We start from the raw sequence: 11,494 nt of genomic DNA, 5'->3' as shown, positions 1-11,494 counted from the left end.
TTTTAGCCGAGTGGCTAGGCAATTTTTAAATCAACACTTTGCAAATAAATGGATTGGTCGTGAAGGTCCTATTGCATGGCCTGCTCGTTCTCCGGTTTTGAATCCATTAGATTTTCACTTGTAGGGACATTTAAAATCTATTGTATACGCAACGTCGATTGAAAATGCTGAAATACTACGAAATAGAATAGAGCAAGGCTTCCGACAAATTCGAGAAACACCAGGAATGATAGAGAGAGTAACCAGATGAATGACAAGACGCGTACAGGCTTGTCTTCAAATGCAAGGTGGTTATTTTCGAGCATCTTTTGTTAAAATAATTAAAACAGAAAATTCATTATATCCCATAAACGAAGACGGATAGGGCATATATTTATATTTTACTTTCTTTCATTATTTTTAGGCGTGCAATCAGCTCCCGAAGTGGGTCCCACAAGTTTACGAAACACCCTGTATGTATCAGCGCGCCACTACCCGGCGTTGAAATCTCCAGCATCGATCGTTACTTACCCAGCGACGGAACTTTTCTTTCGCGTCCTCGAAGCTTTCCGCCACGTAATAAATCGGTTGGTATTCCTGGTCCTGGTACTTTTGAACGGCAGTAGTCTTTGGCTCGAAGGGCCTGTGCTCGCATTTGTCGCTCAGCGCGTGAAGAAGCTCTCCGTAAGCGGACAGGAGACCGGCGCCGTAAGCTTTCACCTCGGCGCCCTCCTTGCAAAGGCCGAACTCAACGGTGAACCAATAAATGGTGGATAATTTTTCAATTTCTTCGTCGGAGGCTCCGAGCGAGGCCAGGCCGATTTCCTGAGAGAATTGAGCGAAACTTGGATCGGCTAGCAGTGGCATGTGCCCGAGAAGTTCGTGGATAGCGTCTCTGCAAATGAAAAAGACAACAATTAACGAAATCGTTTCGATTGGACACGTCTGCCGATGCAATATCACGTTGTTCCTCTTATTTCGCTCGTTGACATCGAACGATGACAATTAATTGTATGTTAAGTGAGTATTAACGGGGGATTGGTTTTCATCTGCCAACTAATTGCAATGTGTAATTTCATTATCTAAAATTGCGCGTTGGAGTAGAATCGATCTACGGAGATTACATGAACCGCGCGATATTACATTTACGGAAAATGCACCGTGAGAAGGAAAATAATAATAATAATAATAATAATAGTAATAATAATAATAATAAGTAACGAATCGATGGAATTAAATGTGATTGTTTCGAATTTCTTTTCTGCAACGCGCGCGACGTAGTTTGGCAGAAATCGAAAATTCCAACGAACTATCCCGGCGGAGAAACGAGTTCGCAACTCGTGAAACTGAGTTATCAACGCCATCGTGTCGTTAAAAGCCAATTAGAGCTCCATTACGAGCTTAGAGAGGCACGGTAATTCTATTATTATCCTTCTCTGTGCAACAGGAAGGTCTCGTCATAACCCAGTATCGATTGCTCTCGCGTATATTTTCGCACGGGAGGAGGATCTTTCTAACGCGAACTTGAAATAACCCGTATAGTGAAATGAAGAACAAGGAAAGTAGAAATTAGTAGAACAAGGAAATCGAATAGTAAAATCAAGAATGAAGAAAGTAGAGAACCGTCGAATGAAAGAAAAGGGAAAAAATCGCCCTCCTCGGGAATATTTTGATTTAAAAGACGCACGAATGCAGAAACTCGTTTGAAATGAAAACTTACGGTTCCGGCGTGTGGTAAGGGCTCTTGACATGACGGATGTACTGAGTGCTCTGAAACACCCTGAACGCGAGGCTGGACAAAAAGTCCCGAGCGGTGAGCAATCCAGCCGCCGGTCTCAACGTGAACCCGGTGTTCTTCTTCAGGAATTCACTGACTTCCTGCAGCTGAGGTATACGATGAGACTCGAAGATCTTCTCGTCTTGCAGCTTCTTGAAGACTCTCCGATACTCCACGCAGGCGTGCTTCGGTATCAAGTCGACGAGCGTGTTGAACACGCGGGACCATGTATCGTTCTCCGTCTCGGTGTAAGGGATGCTGGGCACCGGATCGCCGTACTTGTACGCGAATGCAATCTCCGCGATCATCTTCCTACGAGCGCGATACTCCTTGTCGGCGAATCCAGGATGGCTCATGTCGAGGTCAGGCTCGTACTTGGTCATCAAATGGTTGCAGTTGTCCAGTTCGGACGCGTGCCTTGGGAACCAGGGATCTTTGATGCTGACGGAATTGTCCGCGAGCAGGCTGACGCCGTCCAACGCGGAACTCTGGCGGAGATTTCTGATCAGCTGCAGCAAGCTCTGCCTGGACATGTCGACCTTGACGAGCACCTCGAACTGAACACCTTCCCTCTTCGATGGCCGTGACTCGACGTGGGTCACCGTTCCCTTGAAGTTCTCGATCGTCTTCAAGATCCTCGCCAACGAACTGATCCCCTCCCTCAGACGCAAAACGAGCGCTGCCTTTTGCACGGTGTACTCGCTCTCCGGGCATTCCGCTATAGTTTTAGCGAGTACCACCTCTTCCTCGGTCAGTCCAACGTCTGAAGTGAAACGACAGATTGTTTTCGTCAAAATTCAGATGAAAAATCCTTCGCAGACACTTTCGTGTCGGAGCAAGCCACGAATCAAAGTTATTTGACTAAAATCGGACCCGTAGAATCGAAGTCTTTTGTATTATCAATTTGAGACTTAAATGTTTATATATCGACTTATAATGTCGTGCACGTACGTTGATTTGCATACGCAAGTGAGAATGAAATTCCTTTGTTCCTTTTTAAAATGAAATCCTAAAGAGAGAGAGAGACACGTGGAAGTAATTAAGGGTCGAAGCTTTTAGGTTATCAGTAATTCAAGATCGAGCGATTCCTCGCCCGGTATTTCGAGGCGTGATAAGTGATTTCCCGCGGACTCTGTAATAATCGGGCAATTCAAAGTCCATTTCCGAGAAATGTCTCCGACTTTTATACGGGCTGCGAGTTGCAGTCGAGGGGTGTGGGAAATGGGGACAGAATAAAGTAGCTCTTATTGTCGCTCACGGACGTGCCGGGGACCCGGGCGTGCAAAGATGGAGACGGTAAAAAAGAAATAACTCTGTTATACATTTATCGTGGACGTACGGGGGCGTTTGAGAAGTCCGGGGGCCTCCCGGTTAATACGATTCTAAATGCACAAAGCGGATTCGAAAAAGTGGCGAAAGGACGGCCGGTGGGGAAGAGGTGGGAAAGGGGAGAGGCATCGGGGAGAAATGGTCGGGAAAGGGCGGAAAGAGGTCGTCCGCGTAATTCAGCCAAGTGTCGGAAAGCGCTTGCTTCAACTCTCTTTGGCATCAGGTATGATGCCATTTACAATAGAGCTCTCCATTTACCCTATCCTCTTCGCGCACCCTGCTGATGACCCGCATCTTTCAGGATTCTTACCGATCTTCTCGATCTCTTTCTCATGCCAAGAGTGTATGACTTACTTCTGACCTTTTTCTTTGATTTGTTCCAAAGCCCATCGAAATCAAATTATAACTGTGAATGCACGTAGAATATACAATTTTTGTCGAGTCCCGAATTATTTGAAATTATTATATTCCACATGGTTCGAAAATGGTTGATGGCTTGATCTAATCACGTTTCAAAGTTTTAAGTCGTGAGAATTATATCAAATGTTTGAAGGAAAATTAACAGAACACTTTATTACGCTTACCATTGTCGTAATCCTCCGGTTTGCCAACGTCGCTGTCCGACGAAACTTCCGCTTTAGCTTCTGCAAGTCAAAAACAATTGCGCATTCATGCAACATGCTACATTTAATCATACCTCGTGCTCGTACGCCTCGTGCCAACGAAATCGATAAATTTCATTAAATAAATACGAACCTCCATCTTTGGCAGCGCAAGCCAACGTTTCCACCTGTTCGTCGTCGCTCGACGAAGAATAACGTTCGGTAGTCTCATCGCCTATCAAGTTTAACAAAATTATCATGCAACGTCGTTACACTATCGCGGAACTATGTAGAACTAAATTACTAAATCACGTTTATTCAAAATGCAAAATACAAAAAAGGATTCTCACATCGATCGCATGCAACAACAAACGTGGAATAGAGAAACTTGGAGAACGTATTACAATTATTAAACGACGTTGAGAATAGAAGATTATTACTTACCGTTTGCTCGTTGACGTGCTTCTTCGAGAACGCTCTGTTTCGTTTGCTTGACAACCAACGTCTCGAAACGAGCATCATCCACTAGGGATCGTCGTCTCGCTGGATAACCATTCTAAACACACGAAACGATATCCCAATGTTTAATCAAGAGTATTTCGCAACGTGCCACACGTATATTATTGCGTGTGTTTATAGAAATTTAACTCATTGCCTATTAAATACTAATTATATCATACAATATTTGTCATTAATTATCATTAAATAATATTTATATATTAATAATATTTAAATAATAATATATAATATTTATTATTATAAATAATAATATATAATATTTATTATTATCAAAACTGGGCTGATTATCATTAAATTATTTGTCATTAATTCAATTGTTCAGTATTGCAATTATTAAATATTGATAATAAATTCAGAAAAGTTGAAATGAAAATAACAATTTGATTTTTCATGATGGATCTTTTATCGAAATACATGGTACAATTTACTAATTTTTGAATAAATAATACCGAACCATGGAATAGCGACCGAGTTAATTTATCACGCAAACGAGTCGATGCTAAATACATAAATTGTTCAAGGCACATTATGTGGATGAAACAAGATACTATATTTAGATTTCATTTCTTCGATTCTATTCACAGGAATACAAATTTGCATAAACTCCTACAGACTGTACGATTAGAATCGCGTGTGAACTCCTTAAACGACGGATATCCTATTGGCGAGTGAAATCTCGATGCTCCAACTCCACCTTTGCGGCGAGCCAGAGTTTACCTAACTCTGAGAAATTGGTGACAGCACACGGTGGATAATCCCGATAAAGGTTCGAAGACGCGGAAATTAGCGGTCATCCGGCTGCTGTTGAAGGCTCGGAAATTAGCGAACCTCGACACAAAGCGTTTCGCGTTCCCGCAAAGAGCATCGTGCATCAATTGATCCTCACAATTCGATTTTTCCCCTTTGTTATCTGAGTGAAAGGAACTTGGCGAAGGAAATTCTTTGCTCTCGTTAAAAAAAAAAAAAAAAAAGGATTCTAAGAGTTTTCTCTCTACGATAAGACAGTTCTTTACTCTTGCTGGAAAAATTTTCTATTTTGCAAGGACACTCTTTATTTTCTAGAAAAGAATTTTTTTCTTTTTCTTTCGAATTTACTGAAGGACGAAAAAGAAAGAAAAAAAGAGAAAGAAAACTGTTTGAAGAAGGAATTTGACAAAACTCTCGAACTCTTTGTGGATGCAATTTAGACGCATCATTCAAATTCAGAACGACCGCTTTTCATGAATGTCACAAGGTGGCATCGAGTTCCATTTTCCAAGCGTGCAAAGCGGTTGGCACGGTTTAGAGAAAACGTGTGTTAGTAATCCCTTAACAACGCATCGCGCGAACTGGGCCAAGTACTTCGTCGATGGAACGGATAGATGACCGATGACTCTATCGGATCAATGCGTCACGCGACGATTAACCGGTTCAGCTTAATGAAGAAAATGCGATCGACTTTGACCAATATGATCCTTTCGCGTTGAGATTCGTGTTCAATTAATGACCGATTCTGGTTAATTTAATTTCGCTCAATCAGTAGATGCGTTTTCTACGATTTATAGAATAATAACGTAAGTTGTTCTCTCTGTTTCACTGTTTGCGTTAGGATTCGTTTCTAATAAGAGAATAAACGTTGATTGAACCGAACAACAGAAAATCGCGGAATGAATCAAATATTTGTTGTCATTTTATTTCAACTCGAATCTCTCGTCATTGCTCGTTTGATATTTTTTTTTCTTTTTTCTTTTTTGTGGAAGAATTAATTCAAACGGTGGAAGAATTAACTTGACACAGAGATTTCTGACATAGAACTCGAGTCGGTTGATTGAAATATTCGCAGAGGACTGGTATTCTTTGCCCGTGAAGCCGCGTAATGATGCGTGACAAATGCATCCAAGGTCGATCATTATTTCACCATTAAAATCATACCCCCTAGCGCTATTAGTGTTACTCCACACGGTCTTGGCGACGTAACACCTATTATGCATTACAGAAAATGCAAGTGGCTGCCAGTTAAACAACGAGACGAGTTGTACCGCGATGCCACGAATCGAATTCCACGTTATTGCAAATTACATTCACTCGATCGAGTCACGGTGACGTCGAGCGACAAACGATTCGTGTCGATTAATTTTTAGCAACGGGACGTTCGTCTCGACGTCAAACAGTGATCTCGTAAACAGGCGACAAGGACTCGCGCGAATAACATTGAAATTCCGATAAGCAGTTCTCGATTAGAAAAAAAAAAAAAAAAACATAAAAGGGAGAGGGAAAAAATGTAAAAAAAAAAAAGAAGTTGTAAGACGACAACTGTCGCGCCGATGTTTATACGATCGGTATGCATAATGCATCTTGTGCATTAACATGATTTTTCTCAGGAGTCATGCCGGATGATTGAAATGGGCAAAACAGGGAATTTAATTAGAACGATTAACATAGTGGATCGACGAGCGATTATGCATTATGTTTTGCCTGCGCGTGTACGTTTCGATTGATCGTCGCGATGTCGTCGACGAGTGGTTTAGAGGCGTTGCCGCGCGTGTGGCGAGCCTCCAAAGGCGAATAACGGAGTTTAAAACACAGTGTTCAGGGCCTCTCAGCGCTTCTCGGCCAACCGTTGGACTTACAATCACTTCGTTCTCATATTTATAAGATATTCATAATTATCATGCGGTAGCCGAGGTCGACTTTGATTTTGCAACGTGGTACGATTACGCGATTATCCTGCCGCGCGGTCGCCTAACTTCTCTTGGCTTCGTGCGTCGAGGGTGGCTGATCGTCGAAAATTTTGTAACAAATCGAGCGTGATCGGCTGATTTGATCAGTCGAAGAGGAAAATGCTCGAAAAATCATTTGTCGATGAATCAGTAGATGCGACGACTGGATGCAGTCACTACGTGAATTTTAAGCAAATCTGTGCATTGTAAAGATCTCTCCGACGCAACGTTCCATTGTGGAACGATTTGGAGATTTTATATGATACTGATACCTGTTACTGATAAACTACGATTTCGATATTTTCTAATCAGACACGGAAGTTTTTACAATTTTCTTCTTTTATATTCATTGCAGTGTACCAGAGACGAAGGTTAAATCAAATCGCGCAGAAAATAGTTTCGAACTGATCAAACCTACTTTTCAGAGTTCACGTCTGGAAATTTTAATTCTTTTCCTCTTTTTTTTTCTATAATTTGCAATTTACCAGAAACGAAAGTTAAATCACGCAGAAAATAGTTTCGAACTGATCAAACCTACTTTTCAGAGTTCACGTCTGGAAATTTTAATTCTTTCCCATCTTTTTTTTCTGCAATTTGCAATTTACCAGAAACGAAGGTTAAATCACGCAGAAAATAGTTTCGAACTGACCAAACCTACTTTTTAGAGTTCACGTCTGGAAATTTTAATTCTTTCCCATCTTTTTTCTTTTTGCAATTTGCAATTTACCAGAAACGAAGGTTAAATCACGGAAAAAATAGTTTCGAACTGATCAAACCTACTTTTCAGAGTTTACGTCTGGAAATTTTAATTCTTCCCCACCTTTTTTCTTTTTGCAATTTGCAATTGACCAGAAACGAATGTTAAATCAAGTCACGCAAACTGATCAAATCTGAATTCTCCAAATCTTTACCAAACTATCAGATGATCATTCTTTTTGCCTCCTCACCTTTACCAAAAACCAAAAGATAATCTTCGTTTCTCGTGCAATCTCTGTCGAACTCTGACTAATCATCGCGGCTTTCCAAAGAGATAAAAGTCGCGAGGAAAGTACAGACAATACGGCGATGAAGTAGCCATTGGAAACGCGTAATGGGGAACGTAACAAGGCCGGGTCGTTCTTCACCCCCTTCGTCCGAGTGACGCGAACACGATCGATAAGGATCGAACGAACGGCGCGAATAGCGGATTCTGGATCTGATATCTAGATCCGGCGTGCTCGGCGAGTTCCGTTCGAATGAGTCAGAGTTATCGTCGTCGTTGTCGTTCTTTACCATTGTCGTTAACAGTGCATAGCTGAATATATACGTTTACATATGCAACAGATGCATTACGTGCCGAACGGAAACGAACCGAGTTACGGCACACGGGTTGTTGTGGACAATATTACTCGTGGCTCCGACGATGTCGAAAAAATGCTCCGACAAAATGACGCGTGATACAATGATTTTCAATGTTTCGTCAGATTGTTTGCCCAACCGAGTGCCAGTGCGTCGACACACGCGTCCAAACGTCTGGTAAGATTCAGGATTGAACGCGGAGAAAGTAAGGGATCGGATGCCCGCACGAGTCAAACACGGGATCTCTGGTGCTTCTCTGGAGAGGTGAAACGCGCAACTGAGAAATTTCACGTCGTCGAGCGAAGTTCGGCACTTTCGTTCACGACAGTTCGACGTGTCTAACGTGCTCCTCGGACACCGAGATCGATTCAACTGCCAGCTTTCTCACGACATTTCGACGTTCGAAATCTTGAAATTGTCCTGAGATCGTTGGACAGAAATTCTGTTTGTATAAAAATTCGGGCCCGTAGGATGGAGCAGCTCGAATGTCATTACCTCGGCTCGTGTCAGTTCTCGAGAAAACAACTGGCACCAGTTCCGTGAAATTATTAATCGCGATCAGAAGCTCCTTGACTCACCGGGTTTCGTCGGATTCTCCTATGCAGAATTTTCGAGTAAATTTCCAATTTAAAACAGGCGAATGAAAACAGGTTGAATGAAAAACGACGAGAGACCGCGATCTCGCGCCTTAAAATAGGAGGGAACATGGTGGAAAACCCGAGGGATTGCGTAAATAGAACGTTGGATCGTGACACGTTTGGGTGCGTGTGTCTAATGAATCACGATCGACGCGAGACGTACCGATGATGAGGCATCACGAAGAGGCGTGAATGAAAAAGTTTCGTCGCAGGCCTTGCCAGGATGCCAATTAAACCGTTCGTTACCGTGCGATTTGAAAAAGAAAAAGAGGAAAAGATAAAAAAGAGAAAAAAAAAAAAGAAAAAAAGAGAAAAACACACGCGTCCTTCGCGATTCTAATTCTCGGGAGGAACCGTACCGAGGCGGAGCTCCCGTGACTGTGTATGAATGGAAAAAAAAAAAAAAAAAAAAAGAATCATCGGCCTCGAATGAGGAGGCTCTCGATTGAAAGTGATTATTGCGCTATACCGTTTGTCGAAGGTGTAGCGCGCCGTTATTGCCAGGACACTACGTATTATTGTCGGTCTAGGATCGTGCTTCGCGAGCCGGCGCACGCGATTCTCCGTAGCCGCGCGTGATTCCGAGGGAATTACGCGTGTTCGTTTGAAGAACCGCGAGAATCGAGGCTGTAATTACTTACTTAAGCCGCTAAATAGCGACGTGCCGTTTATCGTCGTGCTGGAACCGCTTTGACACGCGGCGATCGGAGCGACGATTTGTGACGATATTATGGCACCGATGTTGTGGCATTACGAATTCACGTGAAAACCTCCGCTACGGAAGTTAAACGATCGGGATGGAAAACCGTACGTGCACGCTCTTCACGCCGATTTCTGGCTCTCGCGTCGTCGTTTTCACCTCGTTTCGTCGCCTTCCGATGTTTCCCTTCCTTCGACTCTCTCGTTCGACTTTTCAGTTCGAAACGTCCGGCGTCGGAACGTAGGAAAAACTTCACAACAACGTGTCGTTACGATCGTCCGTTAACTATGACTAGCATCATGGGATGAACAGCGGTGAATCCTAACGGCAAGGTTATCGATATTACATTGCGCAACCGTCGCGGTAATTAGTCGCGTGTACTTTCTCTATACTTTTTCGGGCCTCTCTTCTTCGTTTCCAGTTTGAGAATTTCACTCGCGCCGCTCGTCTGTGTGCGTGCGTGCACACGCGCTCGCACACCGGCACGGCTTGTCATTTATTATTTCTTTTTTTCTCTTTCTTTCTTTTTCTCTTCCGTTTTTTCCTTTTACCTGTTACGAAATACATCGAACACACGTCCGTCACGAAAGTCACGTAGGCAAAACACGAAAGGCTGAATGATTCTCCCGTGTAAGAAAGTTCCGAACAGATCTCGGAACGCTTCGTCTTCAATTAATGTATGCGCCTCTTACATGTTAGACGAACATGTTGTTCCCGCGGAACGTTTCGTGGAAAGGAACGGCGGATCGAAGATCACGTTTGGAAAGTTGTCGTGCGTTACGTTAACGAAATTAAACGGGAAAGTAAAATTAATTGGACGCGGGTACCGGCGGCGCGGAGCGCTCGCAATTACGTGCGGTAGAACGCGCGAGAACCGTGGCAATTCAAACGAGCGGCGAAGTTCCCGCGCTTTCCCGCGCGGTTCTATCCGCGGCACCGTTTAACACTCGACTTTGCGTTTCCTTCGACAATTATCCGTCCCGATACTTTCTAAACAGTACCACGAAAGCATCGACGCGTAATCGGATCCCGTTCGAAATGTCTTCCTCATTTTTCTTTTTTTTTTCTTCTCTCTTTTATCTTTGTAACTGCAACGCAACTACCCGCTACATGATTTGGTGATTTCAAACAGACAATCCAAAACCACTCACCTCGATGCTGTAAGATTTCTTGATAGCGAACATCTCGCGATTCTTCTGTGCCGCTGCGACAGCCATCATATCCGCCGTGTTGTTCTTCTTCAGTGAAAACTCTTCAAGCTTTCGAATAATCTCTGAGCGCCTGGAAGCTTTTCACCGCCGTCTTATCGACGAGGATAGCACCGGGATAACGATGACTCGTTGACTCGATACTGTGCCAATCACCGATCCACCGAAATCCTCCTCTCGACGGCCTGTTTCTCTCTCTGTTTCTTTTTAACGAGAGCGCAACCGCTTCGCACTGGCAAACCTCTCTCGGATGGAAGACTTTCTGTTGCCTCTCTGCCTCTCTCAGTCGCAATTCGACGATTGTCTGACTCGACGGCAAACGACAACAACAACGGACGGCGACGCTGTGACGATCAAACAACGAGTCTCTCCTCGTGCGTGAGTCCGCTTTGGATGAAGCGTACGAGCGAATGCGTCCACGGGGCGGATTGCCGCCGCATATAAACGTTGCCTCCCTTCACCGCCGGCTAATGCCGGGGTCAGGGGGTGCCCCCACCCCACCCTCGTTTCGGGTGGTCCATCGGCTGCAGCCGTCGCGTCGCCACCACCACCGCCGCCGCCGCCGCCGCCGCCGCCGCTACCACCACCGCGTACTCGCTGATTCCGCCGGTCGCGCAAACCAGCTATTCGAACACCACGAGGTGACTTCGATCGCCATCCTTTGCTTTTTCCTCTTTTTCGTTTCGTCAAGTCCTGTCCCTCGAG

General features: G+C 44.0%; 1 protein-coding gene across 2 annotated transcripts in view; it reads right to left on the bottom strand.

The window, feature by feature from the left end:
* LOC122536943 (tyrosine 3-monooxygenase) overlaps positions 1-11,226 on the bottom strand; it is a 13,895-nt gene extending 2,669 nt beyond the window's left edge. The window contains exons 1-6 of one of the 2 annotated variants that reach the window (XM_043669737.1): positions 10,733-11,226; positions 4,132-4,243; positions 3,842-3,922; positions 3,670-3,729; positions 1,700-2,519; positions 511-874 (exon numbers count right to left, since the gene is read on the bottom strand). In XM_043669737.1, the coding sequence (XP_043525672.1) occupies positions 511-874; positions 1,700-2,519; positions 3,670-3,729; positions 3,842-3,922; positions 4,132-4,243; positions 10,733-10,801 (1,506 nt within the window). In that variant the 5' untranslated portion in view covers positions 10,802-11,226. The remainder of the gene's footprint in view (positions 1-510; positions 875-1,699; positions 2,520-3,669; positions 3,730-3,841; positions 3,923-4,131; positions 4,244-10,732) is intronic. The other variant, XM_043669738.1, reaches the window with a different exon arrangement.
* Positions 11,227-11,494: the final 268 nt, after the last annotated feature.

This window comes from Frieseomelitta varia, unplaced genomic scaffold, assembly GCF_011392965.1.
Source record: "Frieseomelitta varia isolate USP_RPSP 00005682 unplaced genomic scaffold, Fvar_1.2 scaffold_88, whole genome shotgun sequence".
Classification (NCBI taxonomy): domain Eukaryota; kingdom Metazoa; phylum Arthropoda; class Insecta; order Hymenoptera; family Apidae; genus Frieseomelitta; species Frieseomelitta varia.
The sequence above is the reverse complement of the archived record's forward strand: the minus strand, read 5'-3'. Positions and strand labels throughout refer to the sequence as shown.